Below are 24,781 nucleotides of genomic sequence, written 5' to 3'. Positions count from 1 at the left end.
CGTAATCCCAAGGGGTTCACATACTTTTTCTTGCAACTGTATAGTAGCAGCTCTGATTCTGGTGTTTTGTAGCTAGAGCTGAATTCCAAGTACGGGTATTTTACATCAGCTCAGATCAATGTAACTATGTATATGCAATACCTGACCCCAGACTGGAAATCTCTATAGTAGGCATCATTACTCCAGTGATCTCCACTCCAATGCTGAGCACCTGCCAAGCTGGAGCATGTCTTTGGAGTGTGGGAGGAAAACGGAGTACCCAGAGGAAATCCAAGCAGGCACAGGGAGGACATTATGATTGTACCATTCTGTTTTGACCTTCAGTTGAACCACTTGAGCTCCAGGTTTCACCTTCTTCATGACCAGGGAATTTTTTGCTATGTAGCACTAAACTGCACTACTTTAACTGGCAATTGTGCGGACATGCAACACTGCACCCAAATAAAATTTATATCACGTTTCACACAAATAGAGCTTTCTGTTGGTGGTGTTTTATCACAACTGGGTTTCTTATTTTTTATTATATAAACAAAAAAGACAGAGAATTTTGAAAAAAAAAATATTTATCACATTCTGTTATAAAACATAGCCAAGAAAAAAAATAAAAAAACTTGAATTTCTTCAGGCCAAAATGTTTTCTGCTACATGTCTTTGGTAAAACATCCTAATAAGTGTTTATTTCTTTGTTTGTGTCTACAAAGTATTGTATATAGTATCTCACGGAAGTAAGTACACCCCTCACATTTTTGTAAATATCCTATTATATCTTTTCATGTGACAACACTGAAGAAATGACACACCTGTGACCTTGTAACACTAACGAGTCACATGACACCGGGGAGGGAAAATGGCTAACCGGGCCCAATTTGGACCTTGTCACTTAGGGGTGTACTCACTTTTGTTGCCAGCGGTTTAGACATTAATGGCTGTGTGTTGAGTTATTTTGAGGGGACAGCAAATTTACATGTTATACAAGCTGTACACTCACTACTCCACATTGTAGCAAAATGTCATTTCTTCAGTGTTGTCACATGAAAAGATAGAGTAAAATATTTACAAAAATGTGAGGGGTGTATTCACTTCCGTGAGATACTGTATGTTTGAACATTGACCGATTCTGATGTACTTTTTTTTACGGTTCAGCAACTGGGGTAGCAAAATTTGCCTGGTGAGGCGGCCGGCTGACGAATGCCTTTAAAGAATTATTTCGTCCTCAGCACCTAGGGCTGTTTAAGCATCCATCAGCAGCGTCTCCATCATATGGTGCAGGATTATCTAGTGGCAAGAGCAGACTTGGAAACCTTTTCAACTAAGGATCCACTGGGTTACTTGAGGATGGATCACTGGCCAGAAGTTGCTCAATATGCAATTGAGCTACTGGCCTGTCCTGCAACCAGCATGCTTTCTGAACAGACATTCAGTGCTGCTGGAGGTTTTGTGACGAATAAAAGGGTGCATCTGTCCACAGACTCCATTGACCGGCTGACATTTATCAAAATGAATCAGTCCTGGATCAACAGCAGCTGTAGAGCAGGGTCCAATCCTGCACTGATCAAGAATGACTCTAAAGGTTACGGTGTGAAGGCAGCACCAACTGTTCGCCTGCCAAACCCCCTCTCTTAGTGCACAGTCGCCACTGCACACTTTTGCTTCTACTGCAGCCTTACGCAGTGTGTTCCTGGACACTGCCGAAGACAGAGGTGAGAAAACTCTCCCCAAAATAAAAACAAAATTACATTTAAAAAAAAAAATAAAGAAATAAACATTGTGGGTCCACCCCCCCTTCCCCAATCCATACCAGGCCCTTTAGGTCTGGTAGGAAGGTTAGGAGGGACCCGGCTGTAATAAAATTCAAAATAAAGTGCATGGGATTCCCCCCAAAAGCCCTACCAGGGCCTATAGACCTGGTAGGACCTTTAAGGGGAACCCCGCCACCAAAAAATGGGGGGGGCATGGGGTTCCCCCTAAATTCCTACCAAAACACAGGCCTGACAGGAAAGGGGGGGATGGGGACGATGGGGACAAGGGCCTCTTCCCCACAACCCTGGCAGGAGGGGTCATTAGCATCAGAGTACCCTGCTGCACCCCTTGTGCAATGAGTAAGGGGTAAATTTTGAAAAAATAGACTCCAGACTTTTGAAAATAGTTGAACAAAAAATAAAACTGCTTTTGACAGGTCATGTATGCTTTTCTTTGTTTTTTTTTTTCAAAAGCCAATACCAGTCAGCTGAGTACTTGCTGCAATATAACAGGTCTGACAGTTGCCAGCAAGATGTAAACAATTGGGCAGAGCTAACTGCAGTGGCGAGTGGCAGAGGGGTCAGTGGGCGTCCGCTTTTTCTTTTTTTTTTTTTTTTTTTTAAAGGACTTGTCAAAAACAATTTTGTTTTTTTGTTCAATTTAAAGGTATTTTTCAAAAGACTGGTCTCTTTTTTTTTTTTTTTACTGAATGTAACCCTTTAATGAATGTGCAGGGGTACCCCCTTACTCATTCACAAGGGGGGGGGGAGCATCAGGGTGCCCTGTAATTTAAAGGGGTACCCAGATAATGAGCCTCCCTGCCCTCAGACCCCCCAAACCACCAGGCCAGGTTTGTAGGGAAGAGGCCTTTGTCTCCATGTTGAGGTCAAGTGGCCTGGTAAGCCATGGGGGGGCACCTACCCTACCAGGCCTGTGCTCAGATCAAGGGTCAGGTAGGAATTTGGAGGGGACCTCACACTTTTTTCCACCATTTATTGAGGTGCGTGGTTTTCCTTTAAAAGCCCTACCAGGCCTAAAGGCCTTTTTTTTTTTTTTTAATACTTTAACCTCCCTGGCGGTATGATTATTTCAGATTTTTGGTGCTGAAAGCGGTACCATTTTTTTGCATGGAAATATGTATTTTTTTTATTGTAGGCTGTAATTTTTAGGAAAAACTCACTGAAATCTGTCCGAACAAGAGTCTAGTAAACATCCCGGGTATGATAAAATTTGAAACACAAAATCATAAATTATAATTTAATAAATAATCATAAAAATAATAAAAAATTTAATTCAATAATATAATCAAACCAAAAACACTGAAATGTGAAATAGAGTGCCAAGTTCGCACATTGCTGAGCTCAGTCGCAAAATCGTTTTCAGTTTCTGATGACGAATTTCCCCCACGAATCATTATCACTCAATTCTGCAAGTGGTTCTGATTTACTATCGCTGTTCTCTAGCTGGTCTAAACCGCTTTTGACCTAAAGGGACACTTTTTGGACGCCATGGACATTTCTCAGTTTCCAGGCAGAAAGAACAGACAAAATGCAGGCAGGGCGCAGGACAAAGCACTAGGGACAAAATGTATGTGAAATAGGTTGAAACAGCAATGTTTTACTGTGTAAAATGTAAAAAAAAAAAAATGACATTTTTTAAAATTTTTAAATTTCCCGCCGCCGGCGGCGCCCGTACGTCCCGACGTCACAGGGACAGGACACAGAAGCCGGATGCCGGCATCGGCCGGAGGAGATGGCCGGGGACGCTGCAGGGGACACATCGTGGGAGCGCAGGTTAAGGTAAGGGAAGAACACATGCCGGAGCAGCGCCGCATGGTATTCCCGAGTGTAGCTCGGGGTTACCGCTTTTGGTACTGAAATGTTACCCCGAGCTACACTCGGGAATACCGCCAGGGAGGTTAAGCAATGAAAAATGACTAGCCCTTTAAAAACTTTCTTTTTTTTTTCTTTTTTCACTGGTTCATGTTCTTCAAGGCAGTACCCAAATCCCCATGCCCCTTTTTTGGCCAATACCTTGCATATAAGCCTTCAAAATGGACACTTTTGAATTTACAAGTTCAAGTCCCACAGACTTGTATTGAGTTTGAAGTATGTGGTCGAATGTTCAATACTTTCGAATGTTCAACTGCGAACTAAACACGGGGGTGCTTGGCCCATCACTATTGGACACCATCAGCAGTTTTTCCATAGGCTCTGAAGTGAAAGTCTACCTTTCAAGTTATTTTTAGAGCAAGTGTGCTGACTAATTTCAGGTTGCAATTTTCATCCTTTTTTTATGGCTCTAGTGCCGTCTCTGCGTGCATGTAGGTTGGCCGGATCAGACAACCATTAATCCTAAATTAAAGGTGTTGGCAGAGCTTCTTTCTGTCCATTCAATTCATCACCTTCAATTATTTCAAAGGTCTTTCTTGGAAGCAGACTTTGTGTTGGTGATGCCGCTCGGCCTCACCACTACCTCCTTGGAAAGCAAAGTACCCCAAATTCAGCACTATGCGGGAGAACATTTTCAGATACACTGCTGCAAGAAGGTGTGACCCAGTGATGACACACAGAAGTTGCTGTAACTGTTTGACACAAATTGACCTTGTCAATTATATTTTCATGTAAGGTTTGCTTGCGTTTTTTTTGTTTTTAATTTGTGCACTGTGTATCTGGTATAAATGCAGCTGTGTGGCTACCATAGGGCACATTTGCCACATCGTAATTGCATGACACTGCAGAATACATAGGGATCTGATTTCTATCCAAAAGCGTTGCGTGATTTTTAAACCTCTTTTTATGTAGTCTGACATGAAAAGATGATTGAGCTCTCCTCATAATGCTATCTTCTGTATTTTGTATATATAGTCTTGTGGTCACTGCACCGGGTAAAGAATATGATAAATTCTAAGTACTGATTTATATCTTTTTTGTATAGAAAAGCTAGCTGCCATTTGTAATTCTACTTTCGCTATTTCTGCCTCTTTATTTCCACTTCAATACAGATTTAACATTGGCTAGGCAATTCTTCTAGACAAGTCACTTTTAGGCAAAAGTTAGTAAGCCCTTTTTCCTACATTATTATTCGTAAAGGGAATTTATCAGGGTGGGCATGTGGAAGCAGTTAAAGGAGCAATCTCCGGGGTATCCTATTAGCTTTGTGATTTAGTTGCAATAGTGCCTTCCACAGTTTGTCTTGACATGTTCTCGTTATACTCGCTGCATATTTGGAAGAATGCTGAGCCCCAAAATGTTGTAAGTGATCTATAGGTAGAATTAAAACCATCAATTGTGTTTTGTTAGGGTTTTGGGGTTGTACTCGACATGTGAAAAGAATACTTAACTAAAGATGCTGTTTCAGCCACGGGTCCCTCCATTATAGGGCATGGCCGATGATCAGCACAGACACATGCTTAACGCAAGCTCTGAGTCGAGACAAATATTTCCAGTCTAGCTGTGTGTTATATACTGGACTTGTGTGTAAGCAATCGACAACTCACCCCCCATGCAAACAGAAAAGGAGAGCAGTGGTCTGCCTTGTCCAAATTATTATTATTATACAGGATTTATATAGCGCCAACAGTTTGCTCAGCACTTTACAATATAACGGGAGACAATACAGCAACGATACAGTTCAATACAAGAGGGTTAGGAGGGCCTGATCCTTGGAGCTTACAATCTAAGATAATCACATTCCTTTGTTATTTAAGGTAATCAGACCTCATACAGCCCTTTAACCAAAGCTTGGAGACATTCTTAAACATTTGTGAGACCAACATTAATAGATTGTAAGCTCCCAGGATCAGGCCCTTCTAACCCTCTTGTATTGAACTGTATTGTTGCTGTATCGTCTCTCGTTATATTGTAAAGCGCTGAGCAAACTGTTGGCACTATATAAATCCTAAATAATAAGGAGATGTGCAATTTGCAATTTCCCAATCAAATTGTAAGATCTGTGTAGGTATGGAAACTTAAATTTGCTAATGTAAGCGCAATCGGTTTTTTAGGTTAATTAGATCTATAAAATTTGCTCAGTTTAGTTCTATTATTCTTATTTATTTTTCATGTTTGATGCCTCTTATTTGACTAGTTTGATAAAATGGTATTTTATTGTTATGCCTCTGTGTCTGTCTCTTTCCTCTGTGCAAATGGTGTAAGGGTGTCCACAATGCGCCATCTTTGGTCTCACTATTCCTTGTGGTGAGTCATTAGGCTGTGCAGGAGGGTCCCAAGGTTGCTGGGTGGGAAGTTGGCATACAGGATATAAATTTCAAACCGCATTAACGTGCTTGCTATCACCATGGGTAGCTTTTAGCTGATGCCAAATGCAGTACAATGTGAAGTAATGGGCCAAATATTTACATTATTTGGGGCTTTTAACACCAATTTTAATGGTGGTAGTAAACTGCCCAAACAATTCTAAAAAATCTTCTCCCTGCAAGTTTAAAAGCATAATGCATACTAGCACATTATGAAAGACCTGCTGGAAAACAAAGCCCTCCAGCAGAGTGCTGTCACAGCTCCCCAAGGCTTCCATCTTCACCTGGTCTTCCTTCTGGGTTTGAAAGCTGTGGCCATCTGATCGGCCGAGCCGCGATGTCCTTACACCCCTGCGCATGCACACGGGAGTTTCAGCTGCGGCACAACTCTCTCAATGGATGGCACCCCATCCACTGAGGACACAGTTAGCGTGCACCAGTGACATCACCGGTGCGTCTACAATAAATAACTCCTAAAGGACATATTTAGGAGATATTCACAGTACCTACAGGTAAGCCTTATTAAAGACTTATCTGTAGGTAAAATATACCAAAATGGCTTTACTTCCACTGTAAAAAAAACTATATGAATAAAAGTATATCTCTTCTTACCCTGCAGCCATACCCTTACTAGGTCTACAGTATATGCAGTAATGTGCATTACAAGTTTGGGTTCAAGGCTTCATGTTATTGCATACACACCACAGTGTGTATGTTTGTTTATATAGTGCGGGGAAGGATATCAGGTTATTCTTTCTGTGTTAACTGTGGAGATTCACCCTCTTTCCCTCCCAGTGACATGGTTCAATAGGATAGAATTGTGAGAAATGTAAAAGCTTGGTCTCATTAACCATTAGACAACTGAACTTTCAAAACCTAACACTTTTCAAACTAAACTATAATCTTGTATGGCCAGTGTTAGTTACTTTGAAGGCTAACCTATTAGTGGTAATGAACTTTGGCCCCCATATGTAGGATTCTAATTACTTGCGAAGATCCTGCAACATTTTCTGTAAAGGGGTGGACCTGCTACCCTGGTTTAGCATGAAGCCCCATACTACATTGCTCCAGTAAATGGTAAATTCCAGACTTGATGACAGACATGTTGTGCCATAAAGAAGGGGTTTGTGGTCACATAGGTTACCAAGTCTAAAGAAAACAATTAAATATTGCTAAATGAGGACCTTCAGGCTTGATTGATAGGAGTGCCAAAGAGCAATAAAGACAAGGGAAGGAGGGAAGGATGTGCCATATGTAGAAATTAATATCTCTCTATCTACACATAGACACACACACACCATTGGCAGTGTTTTTAATATCGTTTAATTTATATCATTTTTTGTGTACACGCCCTCTACCTTTCTTTTGCACCAGAATTTTATCTTATCAAAAGAGCAATGATAGTAAAAATGAACTCCAGGCAGATGGCTAAACCAATGAACTATATAGGAGCCTTTTAGTGGTCAAAAGATTGTAATTTTGGGTTTGATTTACAAAAACTGGAGAGTGCAAATCTGGTGCAGTTGTGCATGGTAGCCAATCAGCTTCAAACTTCAGTTTCTGGAAGCTGATTGATTTCTATGCAGAGCTGGACCAGATTTTGCAGGCTCCAGTTTTAGTAAAGCCCCCCCCCCCCCTCCTTGTCATTGCTAATTGGATTCTAAACACTGTGGTCTTTTCTGTGTTAGGTGTGTCCCAGAAAGGGAGGAGTTCTGTATTTGCTGCAATTCTTAGCAAACAATACCTAGACAGCTTTTTAACTACATAACTAAATCAAAAGTTGATTAGATTGCTCTACCCTGTGCTTGGGTGGACTACTGAGCATGCATATAAAGTAGTAGAACTTTACCATTTACATCTCCAGGTTTTACTAGTAAACAAACATTAAACAATAGATATGGAAAGACAGGGGAGACCTTTTGTTGTTAGACCTGTGTATTACTAGAAGATTGAATAGGGTGAAAAAAGGCCAGAATGTTAGCTGCGGTGCTTTTAAAATCAACTTTACTGCTTTAAGGGTAATTCAATTTTTAAACACTTTATCACAAAGTTAATATTTTATCCTGAGACTGCAAAACAATCAAGAGTTGCAGAATGATATTCCCATTCACATCTAATCCTCAATTCAATTGACAGCTGAGTATCTTTTGTATCTACTGTATCTTGGGAAATAAAACCATGCAAACCCATGCAGTTTCAATACAAAATAACACTCATTTTAATTTCAAAAATTAAAAATTACATAAAAACCTTAATATGCAAATCATAATCTTATATATGGAACCATTTAGATATTTAATAGCCTATAAATGGCTAAACTAAAGCCCTTGTTTCGCCAAGTAGCCAAAGGTGTATACACAATTTATTTATTTATTTATTTATTTATCGAGTTTATATAGCGCCAAAGGGTTTGCTCAGCGCTGTACAATAGAGGGGGGACAATACATGAAACAGAACAGTAACATCAAACAGCACACGAGGGGTAATTTAAAAATAACTGAAAGGCAAAACTTTTGTTTATTTTGGATAGAGTGAAAGAAGGTTCGGATATTTGTCAGTTTATCATTTCTATCTGGGAATCCAAAAGTTGAGTTTTTTGGTTCTATAGATGTCAATGGAAGTGCTGCATAGAAGCATGTAGTGCATTTTTGATGAGTTTTAAATCTGCCTAGCTACAAGAAAAATAAAACAAAATTGCATCAAAAACACAGGTGCAAAAAACACAAAATGCAATGGAGAAACTCAACCTGCATACGTGTGAAGGTAGCCTTACTCTATCCCCCTCCCCCCCAAATAGTTTTGCTCTATTTTAAAAAAAGAAAAAAAAAACTTCTAGTATTACAGAACTGAGCAAGGCTCCCTCACTGTATAGGAGATCATTTTATTTAATATATTTGTTACACACCATTGAACAATACTTTGTTATTTAGATTTGTACATTTTTGTTCAAGCATTGCATTAAAATAAAAATTATAAAATGTGTGATGGTTAGTAAATGTTCTGTAGTAGGGATGAGGTGTTGATACTAATCAGTAGAAGCCTAATCATTCAGATATATATTTGAATAACCTTTTGTTAGAATATCAAGGTTTTGCATAAAAACCCTGTACAACCCAACAAACCAGCAGTACACAGGCTAATTGGAGCTCTGACCAAGATATTACTTAGATTTCTGTAGTACACTATATTAGGAGTGACACTATAGTCATAAAATGGTTTATGAAACTTTAAAGAAATTAAAAGTTCCAATAAATCATTGGAACAGAAGATATTTAATACCAAGACCAGAGTAGTGAGAATTGGTCATTTCCAACCAATAGTGGACATCCTCTACAACACCAGTTTGCATAGAGCTAATCTCGCCAAGTTTTAATTTGAACATGTCAAATTTCCTCAGAGGCCCACATTTCAACATTAGCAATCTAAAACCTGGGACAATAAAGACATGCCCACTCCCTACTACCTATTGTGACCTGAACCTGTAGACACAAACAGAAAGGAATCACCTTGATTGGTTAAGTTCAAGTGATGCCTCAATTTGCATTCTAATGAAGGTTTGTGGTTTCCTGGCTTGAATCCTGGCTCAACTTCTCTACAAAAAGACAAAAGATAGTTTGTGGACCTCACATATCTTCTTAGGGTCCTCAAGATCTTTTGGATACCGATTTCTGCACAGAACATCTGATATTGCTATATTCACAATGGCAGCCCACCTAACTTGTGAGAATGAAACAATTGGAGAAGAGCGATACGAAATCCTGGGACATCTTGGCGAGGGTAGTTATGGAGAAGTTGTGATGGCTGTTGACAGGGAACTGGGTAAGTGAATTCTTAAATAATTACAAAAAAATTTCTAATTTGCAGACCATTTGAACATCTAGAACAGATAGCACAAACATTAGCATCTTTACTGATTAAATGACCTTATTAGAGGTAGGGGTTTTGTTGCATAAATTTGGGGAAAAGACCATGATGCACAAAGATCTAATTCAGCACTAACAAAATATAAAAACTGGTTGAACAGTGCAAAATCCCATTCAGGCAGCTGGCATTGTTCCTACAGAAAACAAAAGCCTTTCCACCTGTTATCAATTTCTTGAGTTGGTCCTTTTGCATATCTTTAACAACCTGCCATGAGTAAAACATGAAGGCCACATTTTTTGAACTCCTCCTGAAAGTGCTAGCTACTGGTTGTTATGCCACAGAGCAAGCCTTGATATTTTACAAAAGTACATATTTGCATACAGGTTCCAGGTCAGGGATTCTATAAATTCAATTGGGTAGATTCAATATGGCAGCCAGGTAATTGGCAATTTGAAGAAGAGCTCACCAAAAGCAGGCTTCCTTTTTCTCTCATGACAGATTCATGATGATCACACACAGTTATAGTGGGTCATAGGCAGCTAAGTATGTAACAGATTTGACTATAAACTGATGGTCCACTATGCACAACCTAGACACTTGGCATTTAGATGGGAAGGGACAATAGATCTAGCTGCATGGGCAGCTACATATCTCACTGCTAGCGAGGGCCTAGAGAAGACGGCTACATTTTGAAGAAAAGCATCCAGTCTATGTAAAATGAATGGGCTCAAGTATTGGACATCACCCAGAGTTTTAGATGTCCAAGTCTTATTGTAATCAACTTTTTTTCCCTCCTCTTTAACAGGTAGCCTTGTTGCCCTAAAAAAGGTAAAAAAGGAGCGAACCAGACTAGAGGCCTTTCTTCATGAAGTTTGCATGTCACTCTTTGTTACTGGACACGAGGGCATAATATCTACCCATTCGAGAATTCTGGAAAACTCAGACTGTTATATGATCAGCCAGGAATTGGCACCTGCTGGATCTCTTCACTCCATCATCCAGCCAGGGGTAAGTAAAGCTAATGAAGTAGCTGACACTTTAGCATTTGCTTGCTAATTCTATAAATTTGTCCTAGGGATCCTGGAGATTAATAGAAACTGGTGTTTTGTCATGGATGATACTTTCTATATATTGCATGCATTTATACCAAATATTGTTGGCCTGGTTGGAGAGAACTAAGGAAGGGCTAAAATCCCCAGTCAGCTATTTTCTCTGCACCATCTGGGCAAGATTTTCCTTAATCCAATCAAGAAGTTGGAACAGGAGGTAGTAGGAAGTCTACAACGTTAGGGGAATTCCCCTCTTAAACAGTTGTCCCCATTGGATGATTTCCCCTCATCTCTTGTTCTGTGACAACTGTAAAATTTGCATTCGCCATTAATTTTGTCTTTAAAAGCAGAAAGACAAAAATAGAGATTACATCCCTCCTTCCCCACCTCCCTTCCTAGTGGGCACACAGATAACAATCATGATACAGGTTGTGATCCTTCACCATTCTATATTAAAGGTTAGTCTGGTGTTTAAGCCAGAGGTAAAATTTAAAACCAGTTAGACCTCCCATATTTCCTTCATTGCCCAATTATTGCTGAAGTAGTTGGAGATCGGTTGCACTGATGTTCACATAGAATTCCATCTGCAGATTTAAAAAGTAACCAACGTTGTATTGAATTTGATATTATTGAATATTATTTTTTAGTAAAATAGTGTTATTTTAAAGCCAAATATCATATAATTAATTGTTTTAACTTTTCCAGATGGGAATTCCAGAAAAGCTGGTCAAACGGTGTGCACTACAGCTTACCCAGGCTCTTGAATATATGCACAGCAAAAACCTGGTGCATAGGGACCTAAAGCCGGACAATATTTTACTTATGGACAAGAGATGTCATAATGTGAAATTAAGTGACTTTGGACTGACTCAGTTTGCCGGTACAGTTGTTCCATCAATGGCACCCCTCAACACATTCATGTCCCCGGAACTTTGTGAACTGGAGCACAGGGAGTCAATTGTCGTGGATCCTAGTGTTGACATCTGGGCCCTTGGTATTGTATTGTATGTTCTTCTCACTGGAAACTATCCATGGGAAACAGCTTCAGCTCAAGATCTATGGTTTCAAAGGTTTATTTACTGGCAGAACAACTCTGACCATGTTCCACCACCAAGTGGTTGGGAGAATGTCAGCAGGAGGGCTCAAGATTTATTTCACATACTTCTTGCCCAAGACCCCAGCTGCAGGAACCAAGTCAGAGTTGTTCTAGATTTTCTTCATTTTCCTTGGAACTTTGAAGTTGCCACCCAAGAAACCATGGATCTTGTGGAGCAGAAGGAAGAGGAGGATATTGCAGCAAAGGACAGTGAGGTAGAAGTCATTGTGCTGGAGAGTGAAGAGGAAATAATTATAATAGAAAATCACGGTGACATTGAATACATTGTGATCAATTATTCCGGCTCTTGAATTTGCTGCAGTTAAAATCTCAGCAGTGCTTCTTTTGAAAGAGACCAGCAGTACCTAAGCTCTGAAGTTGAAGTCTAAACGGACCCCAATTATTGTCCTAAAAGGAGGAGAATAGTTGCAGAGCTTCTCTGCCCAGCTCAAACCATCACCGTCATCTCAAAAATATTACTGAAGTGGTGAGATAGAAGGAACAGGGACAAGCATTTATCTTGTGACTATTTCAAAGGTTTTTCTGAGATGTGGACTTTGCACCGTGATGTCACCGGGCCTCATCACTACCTCTTTGAAAAGCAACTACCTCAACTACAATTCATGTTGCCGTCTCCATGCGTTTGTATCTATAGTGTCAATGCAATCACTGCACCAGGTATAGAATGCAATAAATTCTAAGTATTGGTTATACCTTTTGTATCGTGTAATTCATCTATTTTTGCTCTGCCTCTTATTTCTCCTTCAACACAGATTGAAAAAGTGTTACAAAACCCACAACAGTAAAATCAGTCTGTATATGTAGTAAAGCATGCTTGTTATACTCCCTGTGGAACCTACGGGGTTAATCCTCTGCATTGTGTAAAAATGTAGTTTGATCCTGATTTCTCTGATCCTCTCCTTCTTTCAGTGTCCCCCTCTTAAGACATTGTGCGGAGTCACTCTGCACATGCTCAGTTTGGTATGTATTACTAGGGTTCTTTTTTTTTTCTTAGGAGAGTGCATGTGATTAACAGGGCCAATCAGCACTGTCCAGACAGAGGTCAGGGGTTCTGCATCCTCCTAAAGCAAAATGCAAAACTCCTCCTACAAGCTTTAATCAGTGCTCAGCTGGACACTGATAGAAGTCACAAGACTGCTCTAACTGCTGATGAGCAGTTTATATTTACTAAAATAATTGGATTTCCATGTTTAGTGTACTGTGGGAGACCGTATATAGTGAATGCAGGGTCTGGGGTTTAGTAACACTTTAACGTTGACAATACATTATTTATGTAAACTGCGCAAATCCCCAATCAACTGAAGTCACAAAGCTGCAAGTATATGAGGATATTGTCTCTTAAAAGACCAATTCAAATGGATACTGTGCTAGGTGAACCCTTAAAACTTTGTGAGCACTATAGAAACCTTTGCACCTCTAAAAAGCGATCAAAAATTGAAAATAAAACACTAAATAATTACATACATATGCCCTATGAAGACCCTCACCCCTCTGAAGGGCGATCAAAATTTGAAAAAAATTAATTGAATAAACTGAGTGCAGTAATCATAAATACGTGTAAGAAACCATTATATGTGGTCAAATTAACCTAAAATGTCATGCATTATCCATGAGCCCTATGAAGACCCTCACACCTCTGAAGAGTGATCGAGGTTGAGGATAGGTCAAATCTCAATGTGAAAAAAAAACTCCTCAAATATACATAAAGGTTAGTAGAAATTTTTCAAAAACAGTAACAAAATGTCCATATAGACTTAAACCATAGTCCATAAGTATGAGAAGAATATGACAATAACATGAATGAACATTTTACAAAGCTGCAGTTTTTTTTAATATGGGCTGGAGCCCCCAGACTGCACCGGCTATTTTCTGGAAAAGGTAACCAGCCCATACCACACCATGCCTGGCCTAGGGTCAAATGGCAACCTACGTGAAGATCCAGCATATTCCAAGTCATTAAAGGGTTACTTCACATTTACCAAAAAAAACATGCCCGTGCAGATAAGGTACATAAATGGCCCACATCTATAGCAAGGGTATTATTTCACTTTAGTCAGAGCTGAACACTTTGTTTTTATCTACATAGCTAGTTTTTTTGGTAAAGGTGAACTAGGCCTTTATCCTCACTGGGAAGGTTATACATCGAACCAGCGTGTAGAACACAAGTCACCGCAAATATAAGCAATACAGTGAAAGTGTAACTGACCGCCATAACGTCTCCTAAATCTACGTATGAAGACTGAACAAAGACCCCCACTTAACCAAAGGTCCTCTAAACCACAACCTGGGTCGCAGGATACTCGCACCGGCCTTTATCCCCTCAGCTTCTTTTTACTGCATACAATGCAGGGCCACTGAGTAGATTCTCTACTTCCTTCATAACATGCACTGTGAGGGGTCATCATATACTAGAAAAGACTGTAAACCTTGGGGCTCAATCACATAGGCGCTCGTCAAGTAACATCTGTTTACTTTATGTACTAGTTCTGAGCTGTTTGCTGTATGGACTCACCAGCACAGCCAAGTTTGAAAGGTGAACGCACCCGGACGCACAGGAGCTGCACCTGGCCCTTCATACCTGTCAAACTGCGCAAGTCCATACAGCCAATGTGTGGCCATTCACTTTGTATGGGGTGCCTGCACACAGCGCAGCACTGGGGCAGGAAACCTAAGAAATGCCTCTTCTTGCTGTATGGAGCTGAGTGCCCATGTGAATGAGCCCTTAAAGTAAATCTAAGACAAAACTTTCTTTTTTCACTTTAGATAGAGTAAGGGAAGGTTAGAACACCTGTCAGGTTGTTTTTCTGCCATTTGTGTCCCATAGGGAGATTTCCCTTCACTTCCTGTCCCATAGCCAATACCCGAAGTGAGAGAAACTCTCTCAAAGTGATGAAAAAATGGGGTGTCACTAGAACTAGTGCCCCGATAGGGTCACTGTACTTTACACCCCTGTACCCATATAGTTCTGCCCCCACACCCTGATCTGTGAGTCCCACAGGTCACTGTACTATACCCCATGTATCCCCAGAGCTCTCCCCTCACTCCCCAATCCCTGAACCCTGACAGGTCACTGTGCTGTTCACACCTGTGTACCCCCACAGGTCTCCTTTCACAACCCCATTCCTGGGCCCTGACAAGCCACTGTACTGTAATCCCCCCAAGCCCCCCTATCCAGAGATCTCAGGCATCTCCTGTTGCTTGGTTACATAGATAAAAAAAGGACAGGCTGATTACATAACAGGACATTACACAGACATCTGGATGGTCTGGGGCAGGCATGTCGCACTCAGATAAAACACTGGCCCCCACAAAGACAATATCTTCAAGGGGGTCACACCGGGAGAACTACAAAAAAAAGGGAAATACGCCGGTTTTGTGGTGAGAATATTGCTGCATATTCCGTGCTCTAAATTGTGGAATGGTATAAGACAAGTTCTATGTGGTGTTGCACCAGCTGCGCCAAATCACATGACAAGTGCTATACTTCAGTGACCGTTCCCGTGCGCCAACATAAGCATGCTTGGATCTGGCGCCCCAACACCCCCACAAGAGCAAGTAATAAAATGGCAGGAATCACTTTTATGATGTTGTCACAGCAAGCGCTAATTAAATAGGCATACAGAATTTGGTTGACTTGGCACATGGAAAATGTGCCAACATTTCCACTAAAAATGATGTATTTCCTTCCATCTGTTAATTGGTCAATATCTCAGAATTGTGACATACTGGGGGGGGGGGATTAATTAGTCTTCACTGGAGCACAGCCAATTAGCCTTTACATTTCCATTTTCTAACCTGTGTGGGGAAAAATAAAAGCTGCAAGCTGATTGGTTGCTGTGGGCAATGATAAGAGTTGGGATGAAACATTTTCTATGAATCTCTCTTTATGGAAATCATGAGAGAGAGTCCATTTCTCTAATGGGGATACAGCCAGCAATACAAATATGACAGTGGATCTAACCCCTCACCCCTCACCACTGACAGTTGGCATTCTTGTAAACAACCCCTGACCTGAGGCTGCCCAAAATAGATCTCATGGTCTATGAATACAAGTCCTGTGTCCTGTACTGTATGATCCAGAGAAAAAGGTTTGTCTTTGGTTACATGTTACACACATGTTACACACACCAAACATCGGGGCTGAGTTTGGCTCTAACCAGGCACACTGATCCCCAATGGTGCTCACTGATACTGATAGCACAGACATTACAAATGAGCCCATATTCAAAAAACAAACCTAGCTTGTTGATGTATTTCAGTGTGTTACAAGCAGCACTATTGACACCTGCCTACATCATTGGAAAGGACCCCAAAAGCAGGCTTCTTTAAGCTTTACCTGTGTATTAGGTGCAACACAGATTTCTCTTTGTGTTGGATTTCATATATCCAGGACAGAATACTGAGCTCTGTGATTGTCACTCTGCTAAAAAAAAATTGGAGCCTCGCTGTGGAAAACGGCAGTTGGCAGAAAAATCATTTGAATTTTGTTTCCGGTTGGTATCCTAGCAACCACGGAAACTCAGTCCACAGGCAGCGCAGCCACAGACAGTCAGTGTGCTTCTGCTAGCGATAGTGAACACACTCCTTTTTTTGTGCTCTGTGAGATCTCATTATAACGTGTTATAATGAAGTGGACCAGGCCAAAACTACGTTTCCGATATCATCCATATAAGAACAGACAGGAGGTCACCTGGAATACCATCATAGGGAGACCTTTTGTAGATGATTTGGATAAGCCCACTTTATCACATAGTGGGTTGAAGGTGGAGATACCTCAGCAATTCCCCAAAAATCGGGAAAGCAAACATGGGAACTCTGATGGGAGGAAGAATTCTGGAGAGGGAAAGAGTTCCAAAGAGGAGAGTGCCATGAACAGAGGAAAGAAGCGCAGATCCAACCAATCTGCTGAGGAAGAAAGACCAGCAAAACAGGGACGATGTGGTCATGCACCGAGTTGGGCCAAAACACCATGTGCTGTCATATTGCCCAAGAGGAATAACAAGAGGCCAGCATCAGATCCAATTTTCTCTGCACCTCCAAATAAGAAAAGGAAGATCGCTGCTGATGAGACAAGCAAGAATGATCAACAGCTCGTCGAGGTAGTCAGCGATAGATTTCACCAGGTTGTCAGCGATATAGTCGGCGAGGTAGTCAGCGAGAGAGTCGCTGAAGTTGTCAGCAAGTCAGCCAACGAGGCCGTCGTTGGGGTTGTCAGCGAGCTAGTCGATGAGGCTGTTAGCAAGCCCGTCGATGAGGCTGTCAGACAACCAGTCAACCGGGCAGCCGGTGAGAATGACAACAAGGTAGTCAGGGATGTGCCTGGCACCAAATTAGAAATGCATCCGCCAGCCGACTTTAATCTTGACAGCTTTATCTTTCATAAAATACTTGGTCAAGGTAGTTACGGAAAGGTAAGTAATCAAAGATTTATGAACAGAGGGTTTAATGCACTGCCAGTTAGTGGTTATTATTATTGCCAGTCGGCAAATAGTAGGTCGTAGGTGGAGGTCACACCACTCTATTCCTTACCACTTCCCATTTACACTACACACACTGAGCTGTGCTGCTCAATGCCAAGCTGAAATCCATGCCTTCCCCATAGGACCAGTTTACACCAGTGTGATACATTAGTTGGCGCTCGGTTACACTGGAATAGAATGCATGTAAATGCAATGTGCTTTAAGAAAGCTACAATACTGGTATTTTACACCACTCATGAAAAAATAGCATGCCAACGCACATCATCTCCAGTGCGTTTACTGTGTTACATGGTTGCAACGCGAGTAGAGTGAATCCAGGCTTACACACTAAGTCATGTTTAGTGGTGTACTGTCTGTCGGGGGTGTAATACACAAAAAGATGCAAGACAGAATTACAAATCCTTTGGTATATAAGGAAATAAGCTGACGTACATTTAAACTGTATATAGCAGATTGCATAACGTTTGGCTGCACAGCTTCATAGCCTTTAGCCCCAATTTATGAACGCTGAATACAGACTTCAGAGTGAGCGCTGGCTGTGATTTGCTAAAAGCCTACTGCGGCTTGCTAAAAGCCTATTGAAAGCTATCCCCAATCCCTAACAGTCTAGAAGTTACTGACTAACAGTCAAAACCACTGAAAACTTGCACAAAATCCTGCTGACTCCCCGTTCTATAAACTGTTTTCAAACTAAGACTAACAATCGTAGCCAGGCTGGGGGGGTTGCTGCTGGACCCAGAGGTAACCTTTTCAGAACCCGGAGCTGAATTGCTTCTAATCATTTGTGTCCTGTGTTTTTTAGGTCGCCCTGGCATCCCATCCTGCCACCAACAAGAAACTGGCAGTCAAGGTGGTACAGAAGAGGAAATTACTGCAAGAAGAACCGAAAAGTGTCCTCGTAGAGAGACAGATACTGGAAAAAGTTGGACGGAGTTCCTTTTGTACACACGCCTATGGAACCTTCCAAACAGAAGTAAGTTTCACATTCCTATCAATCACTCACTCATCAAATCACATCCATGTTATCCATTTGGACTCCAAGTCCAGCACAGACCTAGAAATAAATCCCAAAACCAGAAAAAAAGGAGGGATGGTCCAGCTTCAAAGAGGCTAAGACATGAGAGAGTTATGGTGGCTGCCAATGCAGAATTTGGGGAATTCTGGTTCTCCCCAGCCGTCCTGCTCTTACTTTGGCTTTGCTGTCGGAGTCACTGACTTGGATCAGGTATAGTCCTTGAACTCCTCTCATGATAGAGTCACTTCAATAGAACCTGTCACAACATGTTTGCATGTTAATGGCTTCTATATATTGCTTACCCACAGAGGAATGACGTTCACCATACATTGAAAGTTCCTGCCAAGCATCGCGTTAACTTAGTCTTAAAGTGGATGGAAAGCCAACACTGAACATTTCTTGTTTGTTCACACTTGGTCTATTAAATAGATCAAGCAGAGCGTGTTGTTATATCTGTTTAATAAGTGCAGAAAAACACTTGTGATCCTGTCAGAATTCCAGCGCTGTCCTGAGTCATCCTAAGCAGTCTTATCAGCCCCGCTCACTTCTCCTCTGTGAACTACAACACAGCTCCCCGTATGTTATAGAGATGAGGATGGGGAGAGGTGTTCTTAAGGATGGGGAGAGGCATACTTATTGTCCTAGGATGACAATACGGCACCTCCATAGACATAGAGAATAGTAAGTGAGCGTAGTCACCCTAGGACAAGAAGTAGATTAGTGGTAGGATTACAAGGGGAAAATAAAGGAAGACATGCTGAAAAGAAGAACACTAGTACAGCCTCCATAGCTGAGCACTGGTGTAAGCTGAAATAGATGACATTTTTATTCTTGAATTTGAAGATGCGTTAAACTCCTGAACCGTCTACCATGTCCAGACATCCCTATATTTCTGCATTTCCACCAAAACACAAACTTCACATCCACTTGACCTTTTGGAACCGACTTATTTTTCTCTTTCTTTTACAGGAAAATCTCTTCTTTGTTATGGAATACATGAGAGGAGGAGAACTACGCGACCTGATCAAGTCTTCTGCTCCATTACCAACTAACACCATAAGGTAAGACTTACAAAGATTCCGTCTAAGGCTGCATTCATACCCGCACCATTCAACCTTTTTATTTTGGGCTTTTTTTGCACATTAGTCGTGCAACAGCATAGGGCAGCCTATTCACTTACGTGAGCTGCCTTATGCGTGACAAAATGCACCAAAGTAGCTCATGTACTTTTCTTTGTCCGCGAGCCTCACAATTTTGCAATGTACATTTTGGTGCGTTTGGCCACACAACTGCTACCCGCATTTGAAGTGCCATTAAGAATTAATGGCACCACAAGTGTGATTTGCATCTTAGCACATTTTTCATGCATTTCCCAGAACACCAAGGTGTTAATATGGCCTAAGAGAAGGGTGAGGGTTAACAGTCATGATGAAGGATTTGCATATAGTAATTACAGAATGAATCTTAAAGGAGAAGTACAGACAAAGCTCCTTGACCCGTTTTCAGCTGACAGCGGGCTGAAGCCTGCTGTCGGCTGATGTCACTCAGCCGGTCCAGGCTGGGGAAAGATCCCGACTTTAAAATAAGGATCTGCCCCAAAATCTGGAGCGGCACCCAGCTCAACGATCCGTTGAGAGCCTGAGCCAGTTGCTCCCTCCACTCCACAATCCAGTGCTCCATTAAGTTGGCGGGGTGGGGAAGAGCAGAAACGCTGACTGACAGTCACCGCTCTCTGTTCGGAGTGAGCGATGACTGAGTGAGAACTCCGCAATCAGCTGTCAAGTGATTGTTGAGTGCTCGCCCTTAAAACCGGCCATAGACAGATGCTGCATCGGACTGATGCTGCACGCACCTAGATAAGTATGATTTAACAAAAAAATGAATTCCTATATTGCTCTCTTCATTTAAACTAAAAGATCACCCACCCCGACCCACCTCAGTAAGCCTTTATCAGGAAAGAACCTTCACTGCCCCCCATACACATACTCATCTTCCGTTTACCCCCTAGCCTAGCCTTTTTCAGCCGTCAGCAAAGTACTCTGTAATGCAGTTTGTAGACATCAATCTCACATAATCACACACTCCTTCAATCAGATGCAACTAATCCCTACAAGATTCTAAAGCATGCTAACTGTATAGCATAGGGAGCTATTTGTCCAAGCTGATTAATGATCAGTTGCTACTCCTAGTGACTGGTCACCAGCAAATTTAGTAGCACCATTGATCTGCTAACACTCTCCTGCATAGCACGAGCCTAATGTGATATCTGCCAAACACCGGTTATATCCTCTAGTTTATCTTGGCGTGCAAGGCTGTATCTTCAACCCCACACAAGCAATGTTCCAACCCCACAGGTCTTAGCCAATGGTTGTCAGATACCACAGATCAGGTGACCATGATCCAATCCCTGGTTAACAACCAAAGAAACCCAAGAAAAGAGCAGGGCCTGTCATTATCACAGTAATACATTGCTGCTTATGACATGCAAGGCTTGGAAGAAATCACCTCTTAATCATTTGTTTACTTATGCTGTGAGACGTGCAATAATCGTAGACCTTTTCTCCTTTTTTACAGATTTATTGCTGCAGAACTTCTCTGCGCGCTACAATATCTGCACCGCCAAGGAATAATGCACAGGTAAGTGTCTCCACCATGATCTTCCATATCTTCTAATCTTCATTAAAGTACAACACCACCCAATACTGCTACTTTAGTTGTGGATGGGTGTACAAGGGTTGAATTGCCCATGGCCAGTTCTGTCCCCTGCTGCTGAAGCTTTTGTGACTCTAAGGGCTCGTTCACACTTGACTCTTTTTACCAACGCTTGCCAAACGCCCCTATAGCGTTTGGCAAGCATTGGTCCGGCGTTTGCGGAGCATCTTTTAACGCTCCGCAAACGCCGCATGCGCGGTTTAGCGGAGGTTGCTAAGCTTTGCCGAGCGTTACAAACGCCTATAATGAAGTTTGAATGGTGTTACCGCTCCGCAAACGCCCCGCAACCGTGTCGCCACCGCACCGCAAACGCCGCCCGGGCGTTTGCGGAGCGGCACCGTAGACTAGAATAGGAGGCTTCAACGCCTCCTGACTCGACCAGGGGCGTCCGTTTTTCCGCGACGCGAACGCTCCCGTTAGAACAGCACCATGTGCTGCAATGTGCAGAATTGTCCGAGGCCTCTCTGCCGCCTGCACACAACGCTAGTGTGAACGTAGCCTAAGTAAGGGAGTCTCACTTCCCCATATTACATACATTTACAATTGTAGATGTCCTGTTCTAACACTGTGCCATGTCCCATTCAGCAGCTGAGCAAAACCAGCCACAGGTGCAAAATTTGCTCTGGGTCCCATCAATCCCCGTAAACCAGCAGAAGAAACAATATTGAGGTGCACTCCGTCAATCTGAAATGAGTCTATGGCTTTATTAAAGACACGTGGATAGAAACACTCCCCAGGCTGCCTAATTCTAACACTTATCACCCTCTAGTGGGACGTAATCATGCCCCCACTAGAAGGGCAAAAGGTGACGCAGGAAGAAAGCCTGCGGAGTGTTTCTGCTCCCTTCTTTTCAATAAAGATGTGGAAGCATTGCAGAATGACCAACTGTGATTTGATATGGTTTCTTACACTGCAGTAAGCTGACAGCCAAGGTCATGAGGTTCTTCTTACCATTCGTAAAGCAGTGCAGAAAGTTAGAAGGGGATCTAACCCGCTGGCACCCCTTGAAAGCTGAACTATTAGTATTGGTTGAATTACGGTTTTAAACATTTGATCTGTAAATCTAACTCTCTCTTTTTTTTTTTTTCTTTTACAGAGACTTGAAACCCGAGAATATACTGCTCGACAGCTCCGGCCATGTCAAAATTGCAGACTTTGGCCTTTCAGAAGCCGACGTGTTTGGATCCGACAAAGTATTTACTTGTGCCGGTACTCCAATCTATATGGCCCCAGAAGTAAGTATAACACCACCCTTGTTTTTCCCCTCTACTGCTCCCATCTTTATCTTATAATATCTATGAACCTAACAAGAATTTTGGAGATGAAAGAAGCAGAGCCACAATGATGGTGACTCAAAAAACCTAAAAAACAACAGGAGGCCCACTGTGACCTGTCATTCCCACCAACCATTGTTAACTATCATTACTGCTCTGTGCAGCTCATCGTGTGCTTTATTTTATGGTTAATCTTACTCTCTGTTTTATCAGGTTCTACAAGGAAAACCCTGTGATGCTATGTCTGACTATTGGTCACTGGGTGTCATCTTATTCGAAATGGCCACAGGAGCACATCCAGGTGAAGCCAGATTCAGGAGACACTTCTATCCGAGGGACATGGATCCTGAACTTCAAGATGTCATTGAAAGAGTAAGTATACTCTACAATTAGAATTATGCAAAAGCTTTAGATCCTTAGTGTAGTGTTCTTTATGAGAGAAGCTTGCAAAACGTTCTCTAGTATCCAGTACATCACCAGGTGTAAGAAAGCACACAGGGGGCATCCGACTTCTGGAAGTGTTATATACACACGGTATAGCAAGATATTCACCACACAGGGAGTCAGAATAATATAGGAACTATCCATGAGCTTTTGGATGAACTCATTCACTGGTTCAGAAATGTTCACTTTGATCCTTCCAACAGACATATATATCTTCACTGAAAACTACACCAAGGAATTAAAATATGACATTCTGAGGTGTTTTTTTTCTATTTTTAAGAAATAGCCGACACTAAACTGGCTGATTGATCAGTTTCAATTAGTGACAATCTACCGTATGCTAAATTTCATTTCTTTTTCTTTATAGCTTCTTGAAATAAATCCGAGCGATCGCCGGCAGGCAGTGAAACAACTGCGAAAACATCCCTTCTTCAGTACCATTTACTGGAAGAAGCTGGAGAAAGGAAAGGCCACCTCACCATTGAAGATGCCAGAAGAAAGTCTGCGCTCACAAATCGACACAAATCAGCAAATTGATGTGAAGGAACTGATTCCCTACACAGGAAATACAGAAAATAAAATTGCAGAAGAGCAACAGAGATTGTTCGATGGCTTCAGCTTCAAAAGCACAAAATGGAGAAGGATGGTGGAGAGGAAATGAAAGAATGAGGGCTCATTCGCACCATCTGCATTGAGCCACGTTCTTTTGGACAGATCACCACAAGGTTAGACCATACTTCTCTTGTGGGTCACAGGAATGACCTAACTTTTGCTTTCCTGGGGCAAAGAGTCAGCTTATAGCAGGCTATTACAGTGTATAGCAGGCAGATCACCACCTTTGTGCATCATTCATCATGATTGACATGGATCGACAGTGCTGGACAACATGAATGAAACTGAATTCACATCAAGATAAAAAAACTGCCGGAAGATCAGAGGACAGTTGGTTTACCACGGATCAACACCTTTATGCGTCATTCATCGTGAGTGGATCAACATTCCTAGATGATAGGAATGACGTTGGATTTATACAATGGAACATAACCTCATCCATTCTGGGTGAGAGGATTAGAAGGAGCAGTGGTTTGCCATGTCGGCAGATCACCGCCTATGTGCGTCATTCATCGTGATTGATATGGATCAACATTGCCGGAAGACATGAATGACGTTGGATTTATACAATGGAACATAACCTCATCCTTTTTGGGTGAGAGGATTAGAAGGAGCAGTGGTTTGCCATGTCGGCAGATCACCGCCTATGTGCGTCATTCATCGTGATTGATATGGATGAACATTGCCGGACGACATGAATTACATTGGATTTAAACAATGGAACACAACCTCATCCTTTTTGGGTGAGAGGATTAGAAGGAGCAGTGGTTTGCCATGTCGGCAGATCACCACCTATGTGCATCATTCATCGTGATTGATATGGATCAACATTGCTAGACGACATGAATGACGTTGATTATTACAATGGAACATAACCTCATCCTTTTTGGGTGAGAGGATTAGAAAGAGCACTGGTTTGCCATGTCGGCAGATCACCGCCTATGTGCATCATTCATCGTGATTGATATGGATCAACATTGCTAGACAACATGAATGACGTTGGGTTTATACAATGGAACATAACCTCATCCGTTTTGGGTGAGATTAGAAGGAGCAGTGGTTTGTCATGTCGGCAGATCACCGCCTATGTGCATCATTCATCGTGACTGATATAGATCAACATTGCTAGACGACATGAATGATGTTGGATTTATACAATGGAACATAACCTCATCCTTTTTGGGTGAGATTAGAAGGAGCAGTGGTTTGCCATGTC

At 41.8% G+C, this 24,781-nt stretch overlaps 1 protein-coding gene and 1 pseudogene across 1 annotated transcript; both read left to right on the top strand.

The window, feature by feature from the left end:
• The first annotated feature begins 9,699 nt into the window (after positions 1 to 9,699).
• Positions 9,700 to 12,318, top strand: LOC149435199 (serine/threonine-protein kinase SBK1-like). The gene is made up of 3 exons (XM_089662914.1): positions 9,700 to 9,817; positions 10,668 to 10,870; positions 11,617 to 12,318. Exons 1-3 carry the CDS (start codon positions 9,700 to 9,702, stop codon positions 12,316 to 12,318), a joined length of 1,023 nt encoding a protein of 340 aa, XP_089519040.1.
• A 4,335-nt stretch (positions 12,319 to 16,653) lies between these two features.
• LOC149435198 (putative serine/threonine-protein kinase DDB_G0277449) lies at positions 16,654 to 23,648 on the top strand (annotated as a pseudogene).
• The last annotated feature ends 1,133 nt before the right edge of the window (positions 23,649 to 24,781 follow it).

This window comes from Staurois parvus, unplaced genomic scaffold, assembly GCF_062004578.1.
Source record: "Staurois parvus isolate SC_StPar_1 unplaced genomic scaffold, SC_StPar_1.0 ptg001586l, whole genome shotgun sequence".
NCBI lineage: Eukaryota > Metazoa > Chordata > Amphibia > Anura > Ranidae > Staurois > Staurois parvus.
Note: the sequence above shows the minus strand (reverse complement) of the source record. Positions and strands in the feature narration are given on the sequence as shown.